General features: G+C 54.6%; 12 protein-coding genes across 12 annotated transcripts; 8 read left to right on the top strand and 4 right to left on the bottom strand.

Moving 5' to 3' along the window:
* Positions 1–194: 194 nt before the first annotated feature.
* Positions 195–3,362, bottom strand: G647_04573 (uncharacterized protein; the record flags this gene model as incomplete). Its single annotated transcript, XM_008728914.1, has 1 exon — positions 195–3,362. One exon carries the CDS (start codon positions 3,360–3,362, stop codon positions 195–197), a length of 3,168 nt encoding a protein of 1,055 aa, XP_008727136.1.
* Positions 3,363–3,796: 434 nt separating this feature from the next.
* On the top strand, positions 3,797–5,182 carry G647_04572 (uncharacterized protein; the record flags this gene model as incomplete). Its single annotated transcript, XM_008728913.1, has 1 exon — positions 3,797–5,182. One exon carries the CDS (start codon positions 3,797–3,799, stop codon positions 5,180–5,182), a length of 1,386 nt encoding a protein of 461 aa, XP_008727135.1.
* A 112-nt stretch (positions 5,183–5,294) lies between these two features.
* Positions 5,295–6,332, bottom strand: G647_04571 (uncharacterized protein; the record flags this gene model as incomplete). Its single annotated transcript, XM_008728912.1, has 4 exons — positions 5,295–5,462; positions 5,513–5,592; positions 5,643–5,722; positions 5,776–6,332. 4 exons carry the CDS (start codon positions 6,330–6,332, stop codon positions 5,295–5,297), a joined length of 885 nt encoding a protein of 294 aa, XP_008727134.1.
* A 629-nt stretch (positions 6,333–6,961) lies between these two features.
* Positions 6,962–7,613, bottom strand: G647_04570 (uncharacterized protein; the record flags this gene model as incomplete). Its single annotated transcript, XM_008728911.1, has 2 exons — positions 6,962–7,411; positions 7,464–7,613. 2 exons carry the CDS (start codon positions 7,611–7,613, stop codon positions 6,962–6,964), a joined length of 600 nt encoding a protein of 199 aa, XP_008727133.1.
* Positions 7,614–8,434: 821 nt separating this feature from the next.
* On the top strand, positions 8,435–9,949 carry G647_04569 (uncharacterized protein; the record flags this gene model as incomplete). Its single annotated transcript, XM_008728910.1, has 1 exon — positions 8,435–9,949. The coding sequence occupies one exon, from the start codon at positions 8,435–8,437 to the stop codon at positions 9,947–9,949; it is 1,515 nt and encodes a 504-aa protein (XP_008727132.1).
* Positions 9,950–11,489: 1,540 nt separating this feature from the next.
* On the top strand, positions 11,490–12,985 carry G647_04568 (uncharacterized protein; the record flags this gene model as incomplete). The annotated part of the gene is made up of 4 exons (XM_008728909.1): positions 11,490–11,706; positions 11,769–11,900; positions 11,952–12,410; positions 12,465–12,985. The coding sequence occupies 4 exons, from the start codon at positions 11,490–11,492 to the stop codon at positions 12,983–12,985; spliced, it is 1,329 nt and encodes a 442-aa protein (XP_008727131.1).
* A 629-nt stretch (positions 12,986–13,614) lies between these two features.
* On the top strand, positions 13,615–14,505 carry G647_04567 (uncharacterized protein; the record flags this gene model as incomplete). The annotated part of the gene is made up of 3 exons (XM_008728908.1): positions 13,615–13,752; positions 13,816–14,288; positions 14,376–14,505. The coding sequence occupies 3 exons, from the start codon at positions 13,615–13,617 to the stop codon at positions 14,503–14,505; spliced, it is 741 nt and encodes a 246-aa protein (XP_008727130.1).
* Positions 14,506–15,671: 1,166 nt separating this feature from the next.
* On the bottom strand, positions 15,672–18,281 carry G647_04566 (uncharacterized protein; the record flags this gene model as incomplete). The annotated part of the gene is made up of 3 exons (XM_008728907.1): positions 15,672–16,262; positions 16,394–17,886; positions 17,948–18,281. The coding sequence occupies 3 exons, from the start codon at positions 18,279–18,281 to the stop codon at positions 15,672–15,674; spliced, it is 2,418 nt and encodes an 805-aa protein (XP_008727129.1).
* A 347-nt stretch (positions 18,282–18,628) lies between these two features.
* Positions 18,629–19,486, top strand: G647_04565 (uncharacterized protein; the record flags this gene model as incomplete). The annotated part of the gene is made up of 1 exon (XM_008728906.1): positions 18,629–19,486. One exon carries the CDS (start codon positions 18,629–18,631, stop codon positions 19,484–19,486), a length of 858 nt encoding a protein of 285 aa, XP_008727128.1.
* A 611-nt stretch (positions 19,487–20,097) lies between these two features.
* G647_04564 (uncharacterized protein) lies at positions 20,098–20,697 on the top strand (the record flags this gene model as incomplete). The annotated part of the gene is made up of 1 exon (XM_008728905.1): positions 20,098–20,697. One exon carries the CDS (start codon positions 20,098–20,100, stop codon positions 20,695–20,697), a length of 600 nt encoding a protein of 199 aa, XP_008727127.1.
* Positions 20,698–21,092: 395 nt separating this feature from the next.
* On the top strand, positions 21,093–22,501 carry G647_04563 (uncharacterized protein; the record flags this gene model as incomplete). The annotated part of the gene is made up of 3 exons (XM_008728904.1): positions 21,093–21,292; positions 21,344–22,374; positions 22,431–22,501. 3 exons carry the CDS (start codon positions 21,093–21,095, stop codon positions 22,499–22,501), a joined length of 1,302 nt encoding a protein of 433 aa, XP_008727126.1.
* Positions 22,502–25,524: 3,023 nt separating this feature from the next.
* G647_04562 (uncharacterized protein) lies at positions 25,525–26,139 on the top strand (the record flags this gene model as incomplete). The annotated part of the gene is made up of 1 exon (XM_008728903.1): positions 25,525–26,139. The coding sequence occupies one exon, from the start codon at positions 25,525–25,527 to the stop codon at positions 26,137–26,139; it is 615 nt and encodes a 204-aa protein (XP_008727125.1).
* Positions 26,140–26,232: the final 93 nt, after the last annotated feature.

Genomic DNA, 26,232 nt, shown 5'->3' with positions numbered 1-26,232 from the left:
CGCGTGAAGACCTAAGAAGAGTTGGACTCAAAGCCATCGCCCATCGCTGATCCAGTGCTGACGAAGCATATTGAAAATGAAATACAGCCGTTAGACGAGACCATGTTGCACTTTCCTTCTTCCTACGTTTCCCTCGCTTGCTTTGCAACGCCTACCCAACGTCTCCATCTCGAATTGGGGACACCTGCCACGCCTTACAACAACTTCAACTCCACAAAAGCCTTGACGACCGCGTCGTCGATCCTCCCCAGCCACTCCGCCTGGAAGGCCTGCTCGCCACCTACCCTGCCGACAATGCCACGCAGCTGCTCGGCGATGAAAGTGCGCACATTGACGTTATAGATCGGGTCATTGTTGCTGACGATTCTCTTGCGGCCGTCCTCGGGCGTCGCGTCCGGCCACTCCGGCACGTCCCGGCCACTGCCATGCCGATTGTGGAACAGGTAGTCGCCCTGGCTGTCGTCGGCGGCCTCGAGGCCCAGCTCGGTGCAGACGTCCGTCCAGATGGTGAACAAGGTCTGCAGGTTCTCGAGCATGATGGTCGGGAAGGGCGGCGTCGTGGCGCCGAGAAGCGACGTCAGGGCCAGGACCTGGAGCTTTTTGCGCAAAATGTCGCCTACGCTGTCGATGTGGAGGAGCCATTCTGCCAGTAGCCATTGGATGGGCTGCAGGGTATGCGACGACGACGACGATGACGCAGTGGCTGTGATGTCTGTCGCGGAGATGGCTTGGGCGAATTTATCGGGTGAGAGCAGGGCGATGCGCGCTAGAAGGTTGAACAGACTGGTCTCCCCGGGTCCGATGATCTCGGGTGGTTTCTTACTGGGACGAGGGTCCTCATGGTATTCGTAGGCTTCTTTGAGAGGTTGGAGAAGCGCCGCCAGGTAGCCAGTGTGCAGCATTGATTCGAGGAGGTGGGTCAACGCTTGCTGAGGGTCTAAAGGGGAAAGAGACGGAATTGGGATTGTGGCGACGAGATTCTCCAGGACGTGGGGTGCGAGGGACGCGTCTCGGGCGCGGCTCGTGGAGAGGGCTGCGAGCAGAGATTTGAGGCATGTGAGGAGCGGCTCGAGGAAGTCAGGGGCCAGAATGGTTGCAGGCGATAGTATCGTGTACGATTCGGCGAGTTCGAAGATTTGGCGCAGCAGGTCGCTGCCCATGTCGAGGAGTGGGAGGAGCGAGCGAGATAGGGACAGCAGGTCGGGGGAAGCGCTGTCTGTCGGTGTTTGTTGGACGATGGCGGACCACAGCTCGAGGGCCTCCTCCAGCAAGTATACTATGGCTTCTGACTGTGGTTGGATGGAATCGTGGATTAGCGGGAGGATGGGTCCGTGGTAGGCGAGGCTCTTCTGGCCGAGGCTGTTGACGATTGCTGTGATCATGGTCAAGATGGCCTGTTTCATCAAATGCTCTTCGCCGGATTCCGCCCAGAGCGGCGGAAGCATGGACATGATGCCCTGTGCATACGGCTCGATGTGTCCTTCAAGCCTCGTGACGGCCACTCGGACTGTCTCCAGAAGTGCCATTTTCGTTTCGGACAGCTCTGTGTCGGCCACCAGAGACATCACACTTTCCAGCAATGGCGTAGCGTACGGTTGGAAATCCGGGAAACTGAACTCGAAGGGCTCCAGGATCAACCGCAGTTGACGGGCCGCTGTTACTCGGACGACGTGATCGTTGAGCGGTTCTCGGCTGGAAAGCAAATGGGCAAATATTTGGTATACAGCCACTCGATCCAGTGTTTCAGGCTTGATCGGAACCCAGTGACCCAAGAGAATTGCAGTTCTTCGACGCAAAAGGTTGTAATTGGGTTCATTCATTTGGACTTCTGGCACCAGGGTGCTTCGAAGAAAGGTGTTAAAATCGAGTACATCCTCCAGGCAAGCGGCGGCGATACCAATGGCCGAATAGAGACTGTCCTTGAGGAGAACATCGGTGTTGGAAGTGGTGGCGTAGCGCTGGAAGACCTCGAGTAACCGCGGGACGAGTAGTTCCTTGAAATTGATGACCAAGTCCAGGAACAGCTTCTCAGAACATGAGCGGATCGAGAACTCCCACGCATCTGCAATCTCTTCTTCCCGTCGTTCCCACTCATCTGGTTCTTCCTCCCATTCTCGTAGGTCCGAAGGACGCAGTACAAAATACTGCGTGACCAGCAATTCCATCAGCCGAACGACAAAGTCTTGGGTAAGAACAGTATTCTTGATATAGTCCACAGCATCTTTTCTGTCTGTCTTGTCCTCGGGGGTGACGTATTTGAAGGTCTGCACGGGATTGAAAACCATTTTCAGGCAAGCCCGGAACAGTAATAGAGCCTTCAGGCAGAGCTTCTCGATTGGCGACTCCTCGTTCCTGTCGCCGTTGCGATATACCTTCCAGTCGAAGTTGCCTTGCAGAAGTGACTGCTTGACATAGCCTTGACTGATGGTAGTCCAAGAGCGGTTCAGAATGTCCATGCAGCCCAGGAGGACGAAGGACGCAGGATGGTTTCTGGCCATGTCAAGGTATAATTTCGATAACTGGAGGAGGTGCTTCAGCAGCATGCCTCGAATCTCCTCGGAGACGTCTTGTGTATATGCCGCCCAGAAGGATTGTTGGTGTGTCTGCAGGAGGTCCCAGAATTGTTTGACGGCATCGTCGCGATGGGGTCGCTCAAAGCCTGCGATTACAAGGCGGCGTAGAGTCTTGAGTGCGGAATGACTGCTGACTACACTAGACATATCGGACTGGTTGGACTGCCATCTTGCCACCAAGCTGATATAAAGACTGCCAAGAACCTGTAGAAGCTCCAACGAAACATCTTGAAGGCTCCTTTTTGTGCGCTGTAAGCGTGCCGAAGCCAGTTCTTTGATGATCTGCAGGGTGATAGTCAAGATGTTGGATATGTAAAGGGAGTCACTGGGGTCTTGACCGGCGGCTCGAAGGTGCTGAATTACCACACTGATCACGTCCGGCCAGTCATGTGGGAATTCGTACCTAACGATTTTCGCCAACATCAGGGCATTCTGGAGAGCGAGTGCAGAGACGGGTTCGCGGACGCCTGCATCGATCGACCTTGACCTGATTTGCTCTTTCTCAGCCTTGGTGATGGGGTTGATTGCCGTTTTCCGCCAGTGCTTGTCGATGCCGTTTTTGAGTTGAATGATGGCTTGGAAACGGACTTCTTGACCCAAGGAGAAATCCGAGTAGACATCCTGGAGAAGGGCATAATATCCTGCAGACCTCTCCCAGTTGCCGATCTGCTGCGTCGCGACCTTCAAGCTCTGAGCCGTCGGATGTGAGGCATTCGTGAGGGTTGATATAACAGCATCTCTCGTGAGCGGGTTCGTTTCCCCCTCCGCTTCGATGGTGAAAGAAGGCATCGTGAAGACAAGCGGCCTAGCGAGCCCGGGTGATCATATTGTGGTGAGGTGTGTGGGAGAGAAGAAGGGCAAGTGGCTGGGTATCCAACGAAAATCTCATCAACATGAGACCGACAATGCCTGAAGAAGGCTGGAACTGAAACAAAGGAGTTGCAGCCTTTCGGAGTGGCGTTTACAATGACAGCGTGGACCGTGGGCGTGTTGCTGTCTTGGTCACCTGCTCCCTGGTGTAGTGCACCTCGTATTGCAGGGGGTGTGGTCGTGGTGGTGTGGCTAGTAATTCATAGTTTCAGTGAGTCCGTCTTAAAGCGGCAGGCCGGCCAATCTCCCACCGAAGCATTCCCTCAATCGCCTCGAATGCCTCGGCTGCGGTCAAACTGTATTGTTTGCATCTGTTCACTCTTTCCACTCTGCTCTCCTCCCATGACGACGCCATGTCACCGAGCAGCTTCGCCGCTGCCCAAGAGCGCGTCCTGGCGCGACAGGTAGCCAGACAACAAGAAGCCCGAGCCCTGCATCCAGCCGTGCAGACAACGGACGGCGGACCCTCGTTTACGCGACTTACACAGTTGGTGCGGCCCAGACTCTCCTCATTGTGGACAACGTTACTAGACTCCGAGGGCACGAGGCCTGCTTTCAGGGTCGGCCAGGTCGATGCAGAGCTCCTGGATGAAGAGTTGCTTGGGTTGTTGAAGACCCAAGTAGGAGACGCATTGAAATACCTCGGGCCGCATTTGCAGGACGACTGGTCTCAAGAAATCCTACTTGTCCTGAGAGCCGTACTCTTCAAATTGTCCATATGGGACAACGATGCTTCGTACGGCGCCGCGCTACAGAACCTCCGATACGCCGACGCGAGGAAGCAGACAACACTGGCGCTTCCGAAGCCGACTTGGTGGCAGAAGAGTCTGTACGGCTTGATTACAGTATTCGGCCGCTATGGATGGGACAAATGGGAGGACTGGCTCATCGATCAGGAGAGGGGATATACAACTCCCTCAGAATCCATTCAGAGGCTGATGCGGCTTACCTCCTTTGTATCGACAACCCACTCGATTGCCGCCTTCTTTTCTTTCCTGGTTTTCATCGTCAACGGTCGTTACCGGACTTTAACAGACCGTCTCCTGAGATTGAGGTTGGCTTCTCCATCGAACCAAGTCAGTCGGGAGGTGTCGTTTGAGTATCTCAACCGTCAGCTAGTTTGGCACGCATTTACCGAGTTTCTATTATTCCTGCTTCCACTGGTGGGCATCAGTCGATGGAGGAGATGGCTTGTGAGAGCATGGAAGAGAACTAAGGATGCCATGAAGGCGGAAAATACAGAAGATGACGAGGAGAAGGCAAAGACGGGACCGCTGGCTTTTCTACCAGAAAGGACGTGCGCCATCTGCTATCAGGATCAGAATCCCACCTCGACATCCGAAGCTGAAATACTGGGCGCCAACACAGCCGCTGGTGGCGGCGTCATTGGCTCAGCCAATACCGACGTCGTCAATCCCTACGAGACCGTTCCTTGCAACTGCATCTATTGCTTTGTCTGCATCGCCACCAAGATCGAAGCAGAAGAAGGCGGTGGCTGGACTTGTTTACGCTGCGGAGAGATTGTCTACAAGTGTCGGCCGTGGAACGGCGATGTGGTTGTCGAGCAAGAGAAGAAAGCCACCAGCAAGACCGCGAAATCGGTTGGCTTCTCTGTGTCAAACAACGACTTAGATGAGTCCTCACGAAACGACTCTCCAGAAAGGGCCGCAGAGATGATTGATTCCGCCCTTACAAGTAGCCAGTGGACTATGGCAGATGAAGACACTCCAGGCGACTGAAAGGTCGATGCCCAGACCTGACAGACTACTCTTCCCACTCATCTCTTGCCTCACATCCCCCAAATTGGATCAGCAATAACACACCATCGCTTAAAGACGCGACATCAGCCACTCAAGTATACACCTTGCCATTGGCGATCAAGCCCTCATATGTTTCCTTGTCATGGCCGGGAATCACCTGGCCTTTTGTGGTCCTCTCCAGGTGCTTCAACCGCTGAGTGCTCTGAAACCATGCCGGATGATCTCTAGCCAGCCAGCCTTGCGGGATCCCGTCGCGCCACTACATCAAGGTGTCAGCTCCAGTCCACACAAGAGGTCGCCACCACTTACATTCTCGATCACGTGGCAGTGGTCACTAATGAAGAAGAAGGTTCCGCTATCTGGCATGTTGATCTGCATTCCGATCAAGCCTGTGGATGTCAGAAGCTCGTTCTCTTCAGCGCAGTTGTGTACAACTCACCGTCAGTGTGACCTGGCAAATGGTGCAGTGTGATGCCCTGGCAAAAATCGAATGTCCGCTCATCGAAGGTCTTCCAGTTCCTGCCAAGTGTCAAAGAGTGTTCCCCTGGGTGTGATTGAAGAAAGCGACGTACAAGCTCAGCTTCAGATAGTGTTCGAGGTAGACGCCGACGTCTGCCCCAGTCGCCACAGACCAGAACGCCGATCTCAACTCGCGGTCGTGCACCCAGATCTCGACATCCTTCCTGTCCAGGAATTCGTCCAGCCCTCCCGCATGGTCAAGGTGCAGATGGCCGATGATGATCTTCTTAATATCTTCCAATTTGTTTCCGGTCGCCTCCACCGCTGCCCTGAGCTCGTGCTGTGGCTCATAGCGGATACGAGAGAATACGTCCGCGAGGGCAGGACCCCAGACTTCAGGATAGTCCTTTCCGCAACCGGTCTCCCACAAGATAAGACCTTCATGTGGATGTTCGATGAGGACACAAAAGACAGGCAATTCTCTCCGTTTGTTCACGAAAGCTTTGTTCTCGGTACTTTTCGTGCTTGTATTTCCTCCACGAACCACAAACGCTTCGTCGCACTCGAGCCAGCCTACCTCAAGGATGTGGAACTTGGTACCTTTGGGGCAGACGTTAGAGATGTGATTGGGCACCGCGCCGCGGTCGAGTTGTCCTTGGATGCCAGCCATGTTTACGCAGAGCAACGATTTGTCCACTGAATCAGCAAGAACCAGTCCTTGAGAGGAGAGAAACGATTTGTTCACAGAACAGGCAAGAACCAGTTCTTGAGAGGAGAGAATCCTTGGAAATACCGCTGGGATTTGAGGGGGACTTCGAGATTGGGCTCACTCCACCCCGCATTTAAATCCCATTCCCTCCACTCGTGGAGTTGGCGAAGTCATCGAGAGGAGTAGCAGTGAGGCAACTGTCCGAGAGATGTGGAAACTACGAGGGCCAGCAATCGCTCGCTTCCGAGACTGCAGCAACATCTCGAAGGAGCTAGGTTGACGCCATGGTGGTTTTGTGGAAGCTCTAATCTCGCACCAACGGGAAGGTTGATGGCCCTTCACAAGGCGGGGAAGGGCCGAACGACATGCTTAGACGGACTGCACTTTGGAAGCCATGACGTTTTCTTCTCGGTTCAAGGCCGGGCGTCTCCAATTGGTTGAACGTTACCGAAATGAGAGCTCACGCACCAGCTGACGAGGGACGAGCTGATCTCTTCTCGCAGAGGGGAATGTCCGAGGCTTCTGCCTTCTCCAACTCGCAACGTCCCAGGGCCTCCACTTAACCCGTTTCCGCACCAGTCGCCACACTTCTATTGTGGAATCGCCGCAGGGTCCGCCGAGGTGTGCTTGCTTGTTGCCTCCTGTTCCTTTGCCCTGTTTTCCTGGAGTAGTTTCATCTCCCTCTCAACCCTTCGGTTCCAATTTCTCAATCTCCGCATATGGAACGGGCAAGTGTAGTGGCTGCACCAAAGCTTTGAGCGGTGTTGAGAGAGATGGGGGAACGCTCGCACTACGATCTGCAAATGCCCTGAAGCGTTGTGTTCGGCCTCCTCAGTGGCGGCAGTCTTGATGAAGACAGGGTCATTCATGATCATGATCGCCATCGACTTGCTGGTCAAAGCTAACAGCACGAAATCGCGGTAGGACAAGTGGGAGAGGACGGCCAGACAAAGCTCTGCTGGAAAGCCGGTGAGGTGGGCAATGATTTCGAGGAGGTCGCCTGACAATTGCTGAGTATTGCTTGGTACAGTCGCAAGAATCTGGTAACACGTGTCAGAGCTCTTATTGCCTTGTGAGCCGGTGCTCGCGTACCCTCTGAGGAATATGGAACGGGCTGATCGGCTGCGACACAACGCTTTCTATGGCCTCGTCGGAAGGAGTCATGATGGTTATCCAATTTTCGCCCACATTGAAAAACCTCGACGGCAGTACTGGATCTAGAGAGCTGACGGCGGCGGCCATGGTGTTAGAGAGCAACGAAAATGAGGAAGCCAGGCAGGAAGTCGACATGATCGATCATGCTGCCGACATGAGCACCCGGGAAAAGGCCAGCGTTGGTGTTGATTGTGCTTCACTGACCCTTCAGCTGTCAATGTCGTAGAGTGACATTTAATCAATAGATGCTTCACTGTCAATGACAGAACGTTGACATTATGACGTTAACCCACTCAAAGGCCTTTCAGTGAGCTATTCTGTTCATGGTGGGTGAAGAGGGCTGTTCCTCTCATCGGTCGTCTCTTGTGCTTGCATAAACACATTCCCTGGGGGGCTCGTCGTGATCGGCGACGCCACAAATCTCTAACTCACGAGAGAGAGGGAGAGAGAGAGAGAGAGAGAGAGAGATTAAAAAGGTAGATATGAGACGCGTCCAACTGGAGGTCACTCCCTCTATACCTCGTCTTGCTCCTCTGGATATCTAGGTATCTATTTATCGTGTGTGGACGCAGACTCGCGAACTCTGATGTCATCGGCCGGAAAGGGCTAGGGTCGATGCTAAGTGGCTAGCGCGGATCTGGACCGTTCGCTGAGGCATGACTGAACGGCACTGCCACTTGTATGAATCACCAACACAGTCACTTCGGAGTCTATCTCAATGCCCCTTTGGCCAGCATAACAAGACAGCTGTGCTCTTCCTCCTCAGACTTCTTACACCTCTGACTGTACAAGACCTCGAGAACATGACACCTTATGCTCTACAGTCATCCTCACCCAGCAAGTCCACCTTCCTCTAACCGCCCCGCGCTCCACTCGAGGTCTATCTTTCCTACGAGTTATCGCCTCCCATGACGGAAGTCGAATCCCTGTCATGGGATCTAAACGATGCTATCAAACTGTTGAACAACCTTTCATTCCAAAGACACGATCCCGCGCCCGGTCATCGCACAGCCCCTCACTCCAATGACACTCTAGCTGAGCAGAACAACGTCGAAGGCTCGCTTGGAGATTTCTCTGCTTTGTGGGATTTCCTGGGACGCCCGCATATTCCTGACGAGGCACAGACTGCCGAGTTAGTGAAGTATGCGATCAACGACGAAGCCGTCGCTGAGGTTGATCTCAACCAGCTAAACAAAGGCGTTCGGTGGCGGGATGAGGTGGATGGGGCCGATCTGGAAGACAATGTTGAGCCCACCGGTGACAAGGCCACTGCTGCATACATACGCAATCAAAAGCGTGCGGCAAGACGCGCAAAGGCGAAGGAGAAAGCCGCCCAGCTTGCCACTCTACAAAAGACTGCTTCTGACACCACCGACCATGAGTCTGGAGAAGAACTCGAATCGCTGCGCCGCTCGCCAGACCGCAGAGCTGTTATTGACAGGATTCTCGGCCGAAGCCGGCCTGGCCTCCATGACAACAGCTCCCCGCCTACCTCCCCGTCACCTCCCACCGCTGAACTTAGAACTCCGAAACGCGATCTGCCTGTTTCCAATCCCTTCGTCTGGAACGGCCCCGCCATCTCAACGCCGTCGAAGAACACAATCATCGCTCCTCGCGATAAGCTCAGTCCGAGAGAAAGGAAACACGCGTTGATCACTGAGCTTATCCAGCAATACCCAGGAGAGAAAAAATATCTGAAGAATGCCGGTTTACTGGAACCTGCCTTTACACCCTTGAACGTCTCCAATATCGGGATACACGTCTTCGTCGACATGTCCAACATATCCATTGGCTTCCATGACTGTCTGAAAATAGCACGCGGAATGTCCCGCGAGACTCGTCTCAAACGCGTCCCTCTCTCTTTTCACAATTTTTCTCTCGTGCTCGAACGAGGCCGACCGGCCGCCAAACGTGTCTTGGTCGGATCCGACAAGTATGCGGCAATCCAAAAAGCCAAATCGATCGGCTATGAGACGAACATTCTTGAACGCGTGCACAAGGCCAAGGAGCTGACGCCGCGTCAGAAGAAGTACCAGTCCCGATCTGGCGGGGAAACCAGTGGATCTGAAACGAACACGGGCCTTCCTTCCATGACATTCGGGGCGGAAAAATGGGTCGAGCAGGCTGTGGACGAAATTCTACACCTGAAGATTCTCGAGTCGTTGATTGACGCGAAGAAACCCAGTACCATCGTCCTCGCCACTGGCGACGCGGCCGAGGCCGAGTACTCTGGCGGGTTCCTACGCATGGTCGAAAGAGCGTTGGAAAAGGGCTGGTGTGTGGAGCTGGTGAGCTTCAAATTGAATACCAGCAGTTTGTACAAGAGAAGGGAGTTCCGTTCGAGATGGGGCCAGATGTTTAAGTGGATCGAGCTTGATCCTTTCGTGGAGTATTTGATCGACGAGGAAGAGGATGGTGGCTAGTGGTCGCCATCTCTCTCCTCCAGTTGTTCGTCAAGACCAACGACGGCCGCGGAGCTCACCATGGCTCTTTTGCCGAGTCCCCGTACCAGCGTCCTGACAGCTGCCCAGAGGACTGTGCTGGACGCCCAGAGACGGCTTCAAAGCATGCAACAGGCCATGTCTTTTGACCAGCTTGCTTACACGAGCATAGCGAGGTTTTGAATAGTTTGACTGGAACCGTTGTGTGATCTACACGAATCTGAACTCCAGTATGGCAGCTGTCACAGCTGAGGGCAGGCACTTTGGAATCATAGCCAGTTGGCCGTCGATCGATTGAGATAGCTGATATGTGAACAAATGCCGGATGACGGAACTCTCTCTACAATTTTTCAGGGTTTTCCTCACCTCGGTCATGCTCGATTTAGAGAATCACGGTCCATGGTGTTATACGGCTTTGATGTTTAGGCCGGTGTCGAACGGACACGCACGTAGTTTCCACCGTACAACGCCCTGCGCCCGCGTACGATATTCAGGGAGGCTCCTTACGCCATGGGGACCGTCTCCTACGCCAGGACCTGTGATTGAAGGCTCGAGTCACGATCTGCTGCACCTAAAGTAGAAAACGTGCATTTCTTGGAAGTCGATTTACAGATGGGAGGCCTGAGGGACGATGAACACGTTGCTCGACAGTGGGCGGTGCGGCCGAAAGAAAAGATAAGCAGCGAGCGTGGCACGACGAGATCCCCGTGAAAACCACAACACCATCACGATACTCGTGTGTGTACAGATGCGGCCCTGGTACTCCATGTTTAGTCGGCTTTTAGACATTTCTTGGTGGATTGAAGCTTTACTAGCCCCTCGTCGCAATCCACCAGGAGCAGATCGGTGTGCGAAGACGATCCCCCTTCCAGACTCGTCCATCGCCTGGGCTCGGCCTCTCGCGTCTGCCATATGTCCGAAATCTCCTCGCCAGTTCTGCCCTCGCACCTTCGTACTGGCCGCAGCTCGTCCGTCCGTGATGCTCCGCATTCATTCGCGCATTTCGCTCTCAATGACGCTCTGGCCATGAGGACGGCAAACCCAGATCTGGTTCAAAATGCGTCCGAACGAGCGAAAGTCCATGCTTGCCATGCAATTGCTGTATTTCACGTGCACACGCCCGCCCGATTTGCGGACTGACGAGGCAGAGTATTGGCCAACGCGAAAGACGTGACGCCCGATTCATCGTACTTCGCGCGGTGGTATCGATTTCCACTGAGGCGTTGAGGCTTGCTTGTGTTGTCCACCTACGGTACCTTGTTCCCTGACTCGCATGGTCAGGCTACGAGAAAGAAGTAGTATATAGTTGCTTCGGAGGTGATCCTTGGTTCGCTTCTCTTCTCCCTTATTCTGTACCGATAACAAGATCTCGACGACGCTCTGGTCGCCAGCTTAGACACATTTGACCGCCCTATCCTCAATCGGAGCAGCTCTCGCCTCAACCCCCGCTCACACAGCAGTCCTCACTTCCATGATCCCGAGGATCGCGCCATCCAGCAGCTCAAGTGTCTTCGGATCCGCGATGGACGACGATCTCGAGAAGACGGCAGCATTACCTGCAGGAGATGCGGATGGTGAGAGCGAAAAGAAGCTCGAAGGAGCTCGTGACGACAACATTGCAGCGCCTCCAGGAATCAACCCAATGGACCCATCTCAATTCCCTGAAGGAGGGCTTGAGGCATGGACGGTCGTGTTCGGGTCTGCCTGTGGCATATACGTCAGCTTCGGCTGGATCAATTGTGGGCCTCTCAATCTCTTGATATTGGTCGCTGATTCGATGCTCATCTCCTGGCTTGAATAGGCATCGGCGTCTTTCAAGATTACTACCAGTCACATCAGCTCAAGGAGTATACGTCGCAAGAAATTGCGTGGATTCCATCCCTCGAGGCCTTCATGATGTTCATCGGTGGCCTGTGGGTTGGTCGAGTCTACGGTAAGCCTTCTTCCGCACCTTCTACCACGACCACTAGCTGACGACGCTCAGATAACTACGGTCCTCGTGTCCTCCTCCTGGTCGGCACCTTTCTCCATGTCTTTGGCTTGATGATGGCATCGATATCCCACAAGTACTATCAGTTCCTGCTCTCGCAAGGCGTCTGCTCCGCGTTTGGGGCGTCGATGATCTTCTACCCGTCCATGTCCTGCGTGGTGACATACTTCTTCCGCCGCCGATCGCTTGCCCTGGGCATCGCGGCAACTGGATCGAGTATAGGTGGTGTCATCTTCCCAGTCATGGTGGAGAAGCTGATCCCGCAAGTCGGCTTCGGTTGGACGATGCGTATCTGCGCCTTTATGGTTCTGGTATTGATGGTCATGGGAAACTTGACACTGAAGAGCCGCATCCCGCCTATGGCAAAGCCAGTCCGTGCCATGGACTTCGTGAAGCCGTTTCTGGAGGGAGACTTTGCACTGTTGGCGCTGGGAAGTTTCCTAACATTCTTGGGTGGGTCGCTACAGTAACACCGATCCAGCCATGCTGTCGCTCACGATTCATCAGGTCTCTTCCTTCCCTTTACGTTTATCATTCTCGCTGCCCAGGAGCGTGGCGTCCCGGACGGACTTGCCAAATACCTCGTCGCAGTCCTCAACGCCGGGTCCACGTTCGGCCGTACAATCCCTCCGTTTCTGGCCGATCGACTGGGTCGCTTCACGGTCTTCCTGGCCATGGGCCTCCTCTCATGCGTCATCGTCCTTGCACTCTGGCTTCCATCATCTGGCACGGCTGCCACCATCGTCTTTTGTCTGGTTTTCGGCTTCTCGAGCGGTGCCGTGGCCAGTATCTTGCCGAGTCTCGTCGCGACAATCAGCCACATCAGTCAGATCGGAGTGCGAACCGGGTGCAATTTCAGTGTCGTGGCAGTGGCAGTTTTGATTGGGAGTCCGATCGGTGGGCAGTTGATCCAGAACGACGGGTACAAGAGCATGCAAGGGTTTAGTGGTGCCTTGTTGGGTGGCGGACTCATCGTCTTCACCGTGCTATGGGTCAGACTGGGAGGGTTGACGGGGAAGAGGGTGTAAGAGGGCACAATTAGCAACAGTACTGTGTGTCGAGGGGGTCATTTGTTGGCTTGCGAGGCTTAGACATTACGCTGAAAAACTCCACGCTCCTACACAGAGATGCCGGCTGCAATCCGCCAATCTCAGCAACGACGCTGCACTTTGTTCCTGCCGCATGGAGGAAGTCCTGTCACACAGTTGTTCCCTCCCATGCACCTGTCAATGACAGTGGCGGTGGCGCATTGGCGGAAGTGGACACCTGTTTCCTGTCTCCTGTTTCCTCTGTGGGACGCACTTAATTAGCTACCATCTCTTGTCTGTCGATGGACGAATCCGTAACGACCCGGTTGGACTTCCTGCTCTGGACACAGGATTCGACGTTCGACGGTCGTACCGGGGGTTAATTAACATTTCCCTGAGCTCAAGCACGCTCACGCCGACTCAGGTGCCAACAAAACACGATGGCTTTCGCAAAGCCGACCCGGTGGACCATGTGTCTCTTGTGGTTATTGTGCTTCCTGTTGAGCAGCACACAGCCTTGTCATGCTGATGCTGATGCTGATGCTGATGCTGACGGTGATGCTGATGGCGGTGATGGTGGTCATGTCGCCCCGAACTTTGAACCCCCTTTCAGCACTGGCCAACATGCAATGGATAGTGATATTGGCCCGAAGTTTGAGTTTCCTTCAGGTACCAGCCAACACACAAAAGACGAGATGAACACGGCGTCAAAGGACGCAATGACACTGGCGAGATTGGTGGCCATCACCTCTGTCCCTTGCGATACGGTAAGAAGTGTCCATTGCCCCTTCGAGCGGGCAGTCCTGTGGCCATTGACACACTCCCTCCAGGGCTTCCTGCGATACTTCCAACCACAAGACCATTTGTTCGTGCAGCGAGTTTTCCGCACCATTGCCAACATCCCCTTCGGCCAGCAATTTGACCCCAGCAATATCGCCGAGCTTTTGACGTCGATGGACAAGGAGCCGACGCTGAATCCGAAATTCGAGCATTTATCAATCTCTCTCGGAGACCACCCCGATGTGCGCGAGCAAGACCGCGGAAGAAGTTGCAAGGATGGCAAGCTGGGAGCTCAAACGACATATCTGCCTTCGGTGTATGGTGATCGCGCGTTGATGGCGCTTTGCCAGCCGTCGTTCGAGTTCTACTACTCCCTGCAGGACATTGAGCATCCGCCTGAGTGGGCCCTGACTGCACCAGGCGGCAAGCCAGAAGGTGGATTCAGCTGTGACGGCTTGCTCGACAGAGATAGCAGCTACATGCTCAGTCCCGGCTCTGTCATCCTCCATGAGCTGATGCACTGGTGAGTTTCGCTTGCTCGTACTCCGCTTCTGACAATATTCTGCCCCAATCAGATCTGCATGCTGACAAGCTTCCTTGGAGTATGTAGGCCCTATCTGCTGCAGGATATCCCAGATTATGCCAGGCTCGCGCAGCCAACGACGGGTGGATACTCCAAGATCCTGGACTTCGCGGGGCCGAATCCGTCCGACGGCTATGCTAAGTTTTCGAGTTGCTGAGCTGTCGCACCAAGGTCGAAATGCAGGTTTTGCCTGTGTTGTTGTTGGCTTCTGTACCAGATCTGCCTTCGTGTGTCTGACTGATTGACATGGGTATCGACTTCAGGTCCAATGTTGGCTACCCTGCGCCACGCGACTTCACCCGTGCTGAGCTCGTCGATGCCGAGCGTCTGGCGCCTTCCCCACGGTTGCGGCGCTGAGACACCCGTGCGTGATGTGCAAGAGATGAGGAATTGAGAAATCGAAAATTTCCAAATATTGTTGGAGCAGAAGCATAGCTATGCTCCAGCCACGACCGCATTACCTCCTCCATACACATAGCCTCTCACACTTCAAGCATTGACACTCTGACAGTTTAGGGTTGTAGCGACATATGCATGGATTGAAGCAGCAGCATACTTCTAACACTCTGACAACTGCAGTTATAGGGTTGTAAGCAACACATAGATACATGGATTGAAGCAACATATTACCCCTAACAGTAAGACAGTTATAGGGTTGTAGCGAGCCACGGACCAAGGCATTGGCAGGTGAGGCGTACATGAATCGAAGCAACGCTACCTATACCTCTAACTAACACCTTGACAACTGCAGATATAGCGATGTAGCAACAATAACGTAATATGGATCGGATACCCTCGTGACCCTGCCATCGACATAATCTCACGGGATCGGATAAGTAATTATAGGCCCTTGCACAGAATCTGTCTCCCTGACTGTCTCCCTGACTGTCTCACTAGCTCACTGACTGACCCTGTAATCTTCCTTGCTTGACGCATATCAGTATGGTATGTACTCCGTACCAGGTATTGAGAAAGCCAAAGGCAAAGACCAGCCACCGCCACTCTTACTCGTGTCTTCCAAGTTTGACAACACCGACACCAACACCAACACCAATAGGTTGTGCTGCTTTAATACACAGCTCTTCCCTGACGAATTCTTATCAGTCTCGGACACCAAACCACCAACACACATTATGTTAACACCACGCTGATGCCTTGCTGACACCACTCTGACACCACGCCTTAGGCTTTAGGCTTTTGAACCACTACGGTAGAAGACAGGGGTATTAATCTACCTTCTTACCTACTTACCCACCCAATCGCCCACGCTACCAACCTATTGACACTAACTACGTAGGTACGTCCTCGACCCACCTTCCCGCATCATATGATACAAATCGTACTCTCATTCCGCTTACTCGAGTTGGGTCCCCAATAATACTGCCCCAGCGCCGTCTCATTATGCCCCGGCGGAGTCGTCAAATTATGCACCAGATCCCTCGTCAGGGAACTCACCCGCGTCAAGCCCACGCGCTTGTACCGGATGCCGAACTCGCCGTCCGTGGCCTGCACGAGCAGACACGTGAGGTAGCGCTCGTCGCGCAGCACGGGCAAGCAAAACACCTGCGCGCACGGGCCGAACACGGACGGCTCCGACGCCGGGCTGTCCAGGTAGACGAGCTGGTATTCTCGGCCGACGGGCTGGCCGTAGCGCACCAGTCGCCAGGTGTACCGGTTCTCGTCCCCGGAGGGAATAGCGGTGGCGGCGGTGGCAGAGGAGGAGAGACGACCACGGAGGTGTCGTAGGGACAGACAGACCAGGCTGAGCAGGCCGTAGCAGCATGTCCAGATCAGGAGGCGCACACGGTGGCGGACGAGGGTGTCGAGCCCGCAGAATTGGAGGACCGCGACGAGAGGCGTCAGGCAGATGGCGAGCGAAATGACGACGAGGACGTCCCAGTTGATGGCGTGGACCTGTAATGAGAAGAAGGTCGGTGGTGGTTAGCGAGTGTGCAAGCAAGCATGTGGGTAAGTGTGCAAGCAATGCAAGGAGATAACACAACATATGACTAGATGATGGGACGGAAACGTCGCGCAGCACTTACAAATGTTTCAGTCCTCGAGAGGGATGGTGGCTTTGGGGCAGCCGCGTCGGTCAGTTCGATCTTCCTGAGCACGCCTTTCACGACGATGTACCCGTCTGTGATGAGACCGAACTTGTCCTCGATGGTCCGGTAACTCAGGCGGACGACTTCCACTTCGATGAGCAGGCCCGTGTCGGTCGTTTCGGCGAATGTGATGCCCCGGGGTGTTTCGACCGAGGCCCATGAGAACGACGGGGCGCGATAATCTGCCGGTCGGGTGTTTTCGAAGGGTTGTCTGTTCTTGCCGGTCCCTTCGTTGACATACCACAGGAGCTGGCTGGCTATGTACTTCTGCCACATGCCGGCAATGTACTGATCCTCTTCGTACCCTTCGTTCTTCATCCTGGACGCCAGCATCCGCGCAATCCCAGACAGGGCAATGAGCTTGTCTTGCGGCATGGTGAGCTCCAGCTTGGTGTACACTTCGACCCAGTGCTTCCATAGCTCGTAGAGGTAGAATTTCTTGAGCTGCACTTCGTCGCTCATCTTCTGGAGACGGCTCGACAGCGTGGACCCATGGCTGCTCGCCTCGCGGATCGCGCGCAGCTGCTTGCCGGTGTCCAGGTCCACGCTTTTCAGGTGCAGGCCCTGGATGAGGACGCCGGACTTCATCCGGAAGTGAGGCATGCCCTCGGGGCGACATTCCGCGCGACTGACCTCTCGACATTCGAACGCGATCTGGTCTTCGCACCAGTGCAGCACGCGTGGCGCGAGCAGCCGCTCCTGGTAGACCCAGGAGCGGCGGTTGACGGGCGCATTGTCCACGTACTTCTCCCAGAAGGAGAGGTCCAGGATGGTGCATCCGACCTTGCCTTCGGCACTGTTTTGAAGGTGCTGGGTGTTCAGTGTCACGGTCTCGATCCATTTCCAGTTCATGTCCCTCTGGCCGTACAGACCTCGGGAGTTGTCCAACGCGGCCGTGGCCGAGATGTTGCAGTAGGAGTTGGCGTAGACTTGCTCCATGGTCGCAGACTCCTCGAGCCAATCCTTCAGGTCCTCATCCTCCTGGATGATGCACAACGCATCGATCCACAGCCATCGTTTGTCCAGCTCGCGGGTGACCTTGATGGCGTCTTGGAACGTCTGCGGAAGATCTCTTAGCGGGATGCCGTTGAGAAAGGAGGTGAGCTTCGCCCTGGTGAGCTTGAGAAACGGCACGTTGCCCCAGCGGTGGCTCAGCGTGACGTAGGGGCCTTCCGTCCGGGGTGCATTGGCATCAGTCTCGCCCGGCTTTCGGCTCACTAAGCGGATGGTATCTGCTGACTTGTCCGGGTCCAGTGCCGTGTGCACATCCAGGAGTCGGTTCGGGACCCATGCTGAGTCGGGGGATACGCGACACTTGTCGTGACCTTGCGTGCACTCGGCGATCCATTCCTTTGCCTTCTCCACCACCTTGGGATCTGACGTCGTGCCGCTGACAGGCTTGACTTGGACGTTGGCGGGACTTTGGGGGTCTTCAGAGGGTTAGGTCCACGCATCACCTCGGGCGGTTCAATGTCAAGGAGAATGGCTTACCGTTTTGCTTGAGGACGAAGCTTGCCACCAGCACTTTATTGGGCTCCAGGAAGAAATCCAGCGGGTACAGGCCGGTCTGGCGGCGGCGGCCAAACGGCTTCAGGCGGGCGGTGAGAAAAGGTTTCGAGCCATCGTAGGCGTCGAGATTGACGTTGGCGCTCTCTAGCCTTTCCTGGATCAATCGGCACAAATAGCAACCTTGCTGGACCGAGCCGACGAGGTTCCGGCCTTTGGCGTGGTGCTTGAAGTTCAGCTCGAGTTGGGACCCTAGGCTTGTCAGTCCTTTCCGGCCTTTGTGGTCATAAAGCATATCATGGCAGACTTTGCAGATCATGGTCGCCAGCGTCGGATGCCCCGTCATGAAGAGTGCTTGCGACGAAACCTTTCGATGCTCTCGACAGCCTCAGCCTCAGCCCCTTGCCCAGGAGCCCAGGCACATTAATTAATTACTCAGCGGGTGTTTCAGTTCCCCGCGTTGCGTCGCTTGTCCAGGGATGCCGCGCTGGCATTCGATCGCTTCGACGAGTCAACTGTCATTGGTGGGCATGGCCGCGCCTGTCCCAAGGCGCTCGAATTGTTCCCAATGCGTCTTCAAAATCCCTTTGTGAGGAATCATCCAGGGAACGCACCGTCGCGTGTCTGTAAAAGGCCGTTTCGACAGTCACACAGGAGGGCAACGACATGGCCGCCACATTCAACCTCCCGAGGGAACAGGGTGAGCCTCTCGTGGAAGTCAAGTTACCCGCCAACATCACGCGGCAGCAGTTTCTAGAATTCAAGCCCTTCGAGCTCTGGTTGAAGACGCTCCGTCAGTCGCTTCGACTTCAGTCCAACCGGGATCACGTCTTCCACGACCGGAAAGAGCGTCATACGCTCCGCTCCATCAACGTGCAGTCTGTGGATTGGTTTGGCAAACGAATCGGCTTCATCAAGATGGAGACGGTGGTATCGAACGAGAATGGCTCACCACTGCCGGGAATTGTCTTCCTCCGGGGCGGTAGCGTGGCAATTCTGATGATCCTCCGACCACAGGTTGGCGACACGAACAGCGACGAGAGATTTGTGGTCATGACACAGCAGCCACGCGTTCCGGCCGGGAGTCTGAACTTCTTCGAGATCCCTGCCGGCATGATCGATGATGCCAAGACCTTTGTAGGCGCCGCTGCGAACGAGCTGTATGAAGAGACGGGCTTGACCATCTCCCAGCACGAACTGAAAGACATGACGAAGCTCGCCCTGAAGGATGCCAAGGGCTCGGAAAGCCATCTGCAAAAGGCCATGTATCCCAGCCCGGGCGGCTGTGACGAGTACATTGCTCTCTTTCTGTGGGAGAGGACGATGCCGTTGATTGAAATCATGGAGTTGAAGGACAGGCTGTCAGGGACCGACAAGGAGAAGATCACCGTCAAGCTCGTGAAGTACGAGGAACTGTGGAGGGAGGGTGCGAGGGATGCAAAGACTCTGGCAGCCTGGGCTCTCTACGAAGGGCTCACAAGAGAAGGCAGCTTGGAGGACGACGAGGATGACGAGGACGAGTGAATGGGTTGATGAAGCTCTAGATGTTTGTATACCCATCCGGGCATCATTCTCGTAGACGACTTTGCCCACATCGGACGAAGATCTGATGTGCCTTTCTCTCGAATGCTATTCGGGGATTCAGTAGCATCCGTGAGGCGGCCACCCACATGCCTCCTATGGAAACTCCGACCCGTCTCCCTCCTTCAAGCACAGTCAAGGTGTATAGGCTTTTGGACGTCTCTGTGACATGAGCTAGAATGGGTAGAATCTGCCATTTCCATCCGAAGCATCTTCGGACATGCCGGAATATCGAAAGCGCTCTAATCAAATGACGTAGCCGGAGTCTTTGGCGACCACCACAACTTGTACCCGTGAGTTTCTTTGTGCAACTACCACGGGTTAGAGGCTGGATTCGGAACGATGGCGGTACACGTCGTGCTTCTCATTTCACCATCCAGACGCTGCGAAGGCTGAACGACGGTCGACAGAGTTTTTACCCATGGTCTCACGCGTCATGCGAGGAGAGATGGCATAAAATCACCTCCGGCTCCATCTTGATATCATATCGAGGAATCAAACGCTTGCGACGAACCCGCAACCAATTCTCTCCCCGGCTTCTACCATCGGAAGAAATGGCCCTGGTGCCAAAGTACAGGGTCAGGAAGAGGCCTCGGCGAGAGTCAAGCGATGGCTTCTCTGTCGAGGAGATGTCTCCGGATGACATGGGCTACGATGGAGATATCGAAGTCCTCCATCCGGACCAGTATGAAGAACCCGAATCCGAGTTCGAAGATGAAGCACTTAAGAAGCTATGGCCCGACACCGACGACGAGCTTGCCAGCAGGTTACGACGGCTCTCGTGCGAGCGTCAACCCAAGAGCGCCCATCGAGGGGATTACGCATACGATCGAGGGCGAAAACGCCTTTCGACAGAGATGGATGATGACGAGGACGAGAGCCCGGCACTCGACGCGACAGAAATCGAGATTTCTGAACTGGTCGACGGGCACGCCGCACAGCCGCCGATGAAACGGAGGCGAAAGAGGAGCGAACGGACGCCTCTGGGGCAGCGGGTTGTGAAGAGACAGGCACAAGAAGCATGGACAGACAGCTCGGACAAGTCGGAGGATGCGGCGCTCGAATCTTCAAACTCTCCCAGCACGCCCGAGCGCACCACGACACCATCCAAACCTCGCGGGCCCGACGACAGTGACGCGATGGAGATCGGATGATGTGGCACCGTATTAGAGATATTCTGTCACTTCACGGCCGGCGTTAGCGAGGCCGCACCAGGACCCTTGTTCCTGACTAGCATGGACCATCGACCAGAATGACTTTCTTCTGTCTCACACCTGCAGCTGTACCAGCAGCCGATCCCGTCTTACATCATTGTACACAGCGATGCCACCAATGCCGCCGCGGTGTGGAGTAGGAACTTTAGCTGCACCTCATGCATCCAGCCATCGCGATGACAAGAATGCGCCAACCGCAGCTTCGTCAAATGCTTCCTGACTTCTCGCTCACCTTCCTCTCACTCTCCCATCACCACCCACTTTAGCTGTTCCTCATCTTCCCCGCACCACCTGCCTGCCAGCCATTGCGAAATCACCTCCCACACCCAGACGCCATGACCGGGCGGCGCTCATCTGCACGCATTGCTGCTCAATCGAGCTCCCAGGGCTCTCAGAGCTCGTCCCCACCTCATCCGAAATCGTCGCCGGCCGGCAAGAAGCGCAAGAATGATGCGACGGGCTCTCCACCCAGCGCAAAGCGCGGCAAGAAGAACGGAGAACCGGCACAGAAGACCTTGGAAGAGACCATACAGAAGTATTACTCCCCTCCGTGGGTGGCTGTCCATTGCTGACAAATGGTTTCTAGTGGAACCTCTGAGCAACCTGCTCCGGAGGAGCCGGATGAAGAGATGAAAGACACAGCAGAGGACAAACAGGAAGAGACCCAGCCCGAGTCGACCAATGGCCATGCGACTGAGTCCAAGACGGAAGACGCGAAGGCTGAGGAAGAGGAGAGCGTCGAACCCAAGAAGGAAGCTGATAATAAAGAAGCCGAAACCGGAGCCTCGGAATCCAAAGAAGAGACCAAGCCAGTTGAGACAAATGGCAACGCGGTTGAGCCCGGGGCCCGGGACGACGACGATGTCCCCTCAACCATCCTGGAGAAAGGTATCATATACTTCTTCTTCCGGCCCCGCGTCAATGTCGACGATCCCCAGGACGTCAACGATGTTGCGCGCTCATTTCTTGTTATGCGACCGATCCCTCTCGATGCAAAACTGGGGGACGGCCCCATTGGCGACGAGGGGAATTGCCGTCTTCTGGCCTTGCCAAAGAAGGTACTCCCCAAGAGCGGCAAGGACCGATTCATCACCTTTGTCGAGAAATGCAAGACCAGCTTCGCCGAACTCAAGGAGACTTTCTTGACCGGCTCCGAATACCAGACGAAGACTCAGGGCACGAAGCACACTGCACCAGTCACTCCACTTGCCGAGGGCATCTACGCGATCACGTCTACTGGCCGCGAATCGCACCTCGCCTATATCATCAACATCCCTTCCGAGGTCGGTGAGGTCCAGACAGACTTTGGCCTCAAGCAGCGCGGAAGCTTTGTGGTCAGTGTCAAAAACCCGGAACAGCCACCTACGGGCCAGCAGAATGTGCCGTCAGGACCCGAGTATCCGCAAGAGATTGTCGACGAGTTCCGGGGACTGCGCTGGAAGCCATTGGAGCCAAAGTATCTGAATTACGACCATGCCCAGTTCCTCATGATCGGAGAGGATTATGAAAAGGCCACTGAGCAACGGCCCAAGGATCAACGTGAGGATAATGCTCCGCCTGAGCAAGAACTCGAGAAATTGGAGGGTGAAGATGAGATCCGCGTCAAGCATTTGAAAGGTAAGTGCTGGACGTGTTCTGTTGTTGATGCGACTGTGTCCTAACCAGCTTGGCAGGCGACGATGCCATCTTTACCGACCTGCACGTCACAGCCAAAGACATCCCCGAGGTGCGGACGACTTGGTGAACGTGAGATGGAGAAGTTGATATCTGTGTGCCGAGCCTCATGTGCGAACAAGAGAGCTCAATGTGACAAAAGTACGAGTCCAGGAGCTCAACGCGACAAAAGTACGAAGAAAGGAGCTCAACGCGACAAAAGTACGAAGAAAGGAGCTCAATGTGACAAAAGTACTTTACTCCTGGAGATAATTAGCTAGGTCCGGCTGTTTTTATGAAAATTGCCAATAAAATGGGTTTCCATACAGTATTCCTTTGATCTTTCCGATAATGGTTGCCCAGTTTCCAACTCATCCTACAGTGGTACCCTGGAGATTTTGACCATGTCGTTTGGGAGAAGCAATCACACGACGATCTATAGTGCGTCTTCCATGAAACAGCAGCGTGGGCGACGAAGTAAAGTCACGCGCCATGGTTGCAAGATGCGACGACCAACTTGTCCCGTGCACACGATATGGCGGTAAGAGTATGTACAGGATGGGGTATAGAGTATACCTGCAGTAGCTATCCTCCCAGAACTATATATACTGCAGTACTGGGCCTACCCTCACGCGAATCTAACCTGAACCATGAGGCCTTGCCATGTACCTACTGTAGGTACTCGTACCAGGTACCTGCCTCCCGGCGTATAAATAGGTAGGTATGTTCTGTACTCGGTGCAGTATCCATCTCCTTTGGTCTGGTGAGTCTCGGATCGAGCTTTTGACAATTAAATTCACTTTTGTCGTACCTAGGTATGTACTAGGTAGAACTCGAAGTATACTCGTGTAATACGGCACCATCCATGACACTTTGGCCTTGAGACTATGACTTTTGCCTATTTGCCCGTGTACCATTTACCGTGTACGGCGTACGAGCCCGAGCGCGATTCGGTTCTGTTCTGTTCATCCTACCCATACGGAATACGGAGATGCTACTATATATATTACATCCCGCCCCGAGCTACCCTACTGTAGTTTCCGTCTAGGCCTTTCTCTAGTCCTGGTCCTGGACTTGGATGTGGAACTGTCCTGTCGTCGTGCCTCTTGATGCTGACATTCCGATTTCCGCAGGACAGACAGACAGACAGACAGACAGACAGACAGACAGACAGACAGACAGACAGACAGACAGACAGACAGACAGACGAGGCTACTATCCTTGCTACTACGATACTGGATACTGTAAGCAGCATGCGGTGTGCTCTTAGAAGTACCTTTGGTAGTATGCTTGTACTTTGGCACCGACCGATACGACGGGTGGCTATTGATCGTCACAAGACAGGACGGGAGTACGCTGATGATCTGTCTAAGGTGCTGGCTGCCTTAAGCGTACAGAGTACTGTAAGTGAGTACTGATTGTATCCTGCGTGCTCTGTCCTGTGTATCGCACAACCACCCCGGCGACCCATATTCAGCGTCTTATCTTGTCAGGTCATGTCTGATGTCCGGTCTCCAGGGGGAAGCACGCGTCGATGAGTCTCCATACGCATCTGCATCTCATCTGCATCTCATCTGCCTACCTACCTATCTACCTACTTACCTACCTATCTGCGTTAACCCGCCCCAGCCGCCGAGGTAATGCCTCTCGATATCTGCCATCGCTTCGTCTGAGCCCTGTTCGCTTTGCGCCGTGCTTAATGGCGTGCGTTCCGACAAAGATCTCATAGGCGGACGTGGTTCAAAGGACCGCCTTTCCATGGGGCGTGTCGCTTCCGAAGGTGAGGGCGGTCGCTGAGAAGGCGTCCAAGGAAGTGGCGATGACCGCCGCGGAAGTGGTTCGATGGCATCTTGTCCGGTTGTAACAACATTGGACTCTCCTGCCATCGGACGTCTGCCGTATTGGCACTGGTACTGGAACGGCCAGACTCATCGCGGTGCGTCCTGGCGGTCGCGTCCTCGTGCTTGTGCTTGTTCTTGTTCGCTCGCCTATTTAATAGTATTCCACATCCCTTCCCAGCACGTCTGGCAGGAGGACGCCCGACTCAGACTCTTCGCGTAAAGTGTCAGTTTCCCCCCTCCTGGTGGACTTCGGTGGCGGTTAGTTCCGTGCTCACTAATGAGCCATGTTTTTGTTTTGCGTCCAGCGCTGAACCTGCGCACATGGTTGTGCCCGTGCCCATAATACCCCAACCACCACCACCACCCATACCCATACCGGTACTCGTCGCACCCAACCCAAGACGCGGGCTTGGCGGCGTCAGGCCCTTCGCGTCGGAGGGACTCCTCATCCCGTGCCGGTTCGTTGCTGGTGTGCTCGTGCAGGAGGTAATCGACTTTCGCAAAACCGAGTATATCGCCTTTTCGCACGTCTGGGGCTCGCCAGGAGAATATACTTGGAGAGATGTCGCGGGAATTCCCTTTCCAATCATTGTCTCGGGATCGAAGGCGCGTTTCCTGGAACAAAACCTCAACAGCCTTGTCGGGGATGCCTATTTTTGGATGGACGTCATATGTGTTGACCAGAGCGAGGATCCGAAGAGCATGGAGAACCGCGTGAAGATGACAAGTGTATTTCCTGAGATCTTCAATCGGGCGAAGAAAACCATCGTCGTGAGAGACTGATTCAAGAGCTGTTGTGCTGGGGTCATCGGGCAGCTGCCAGACTGGAAAGCCTATAGATCTGCTCTGCAACTATGGGCAGATCACTGGAGAGACGACCACCGGTCTGAAGCTTTTTACGAAGGGATCCTGGAGCGACTCTGGCCTTTGCAAGAGGCTATCTTGTCAAATAATCTTCAGTTCGTGAGTTGCGAGGAAAGGGTGAAGAAGCAAAAGTGGAACTTCGCGACCATCTATCCGGAAATGCATCACGCGGCTGCTTTTATGGACCGCATGTGGACATTGAGTCACGCATGGGCTTCGTATGGAGGAGGCGGAGACAATCAGCAGGAGGACCAACTCTCCTTCCTGCGGGCTGTGTTGAACAATGGCACGGTCGCACGCAGTACTCTGGTCCGCTCACCCATTCCCTTCCGAGATTGGCACCGAGTTTTTGAGCCAGAGCAATAGCATCCGTGGTGCTTCGAAGGTGAGGGATTTCATCCTCTGCACCATGGCTCAATATGACTGGTACAAACCCCCACCACCGGAAGATGTGCGAAGGAAGGACAATGAGCCGGGTGGTGCCTTCCCTCGTCTTTTCAAAGACTGCTTCACGCAAGCTCGCGAGGCCAATCGAGCAGTGCTGCCAAAGATCACGAGTGGCATGGTGGGCGAAAACACGAACACCCTGGCCACCGCCAACATGCCAATGCCCAGGTCTCTGGGAGATTTGGTAAAGTTGTTTGGACTAGCGAGATTGGGCGCTCCGCGCCATGACTCGGACGCAGCCGCGGGACTGGATTTCGGACCTGTAGATGTCCGCACAGTCCAGCCGGATAGTATGGCGAAAGTCCTTGATCTCTTGGAGAAGGCCGTCGTCTTCTCGCGACCGGCGTGGGATTTCGCCATCAAGGGCGAATTGAGCCCATTGCCTGCCTGGGCAGACGACAAGAAGTTTACAACCGACATAGACGCAGAGTCGTGCTTTGAAAACGCACTGCAAATTCTGCATCTTATGGCCATCGGGATGGTCAATGATGGAGGAGCTCGCATGGATTACGACTCGTTCAAACTTGACCTCATCAGAGCCAACCCCTCAATTACGCGGAGCCTCTGCTGCGCCTAGCGGCCATCATCTGCTGCGGAATAGGTATCAGCGCATACACTTGGTCGATGAAGGTCCTCGAGCCTGTCATTGTCGGCATTGGCGAGCATAAAG

The sequence above is a fragment of the Cladophialophora carrionii genome (assembly GCF_000365165.1).
Source record: "Cladophialophora carrionii CBS 160.54 unplaced genomic scaffold supercont1.3, whole genome shotgun sequence".
Lineage (NCBI taxonomy): Eukaryota > Fungi > Ascomycota > Eurotiomycetes > Chaetothyriales > Herpotrichiellaceae > Cladophialophora > Cladophialophora carrionii.
Note: the sequence above shows the minus strand (reverse complement) of the source record. Positions and strands in the feature narration are given on the sequence as shown.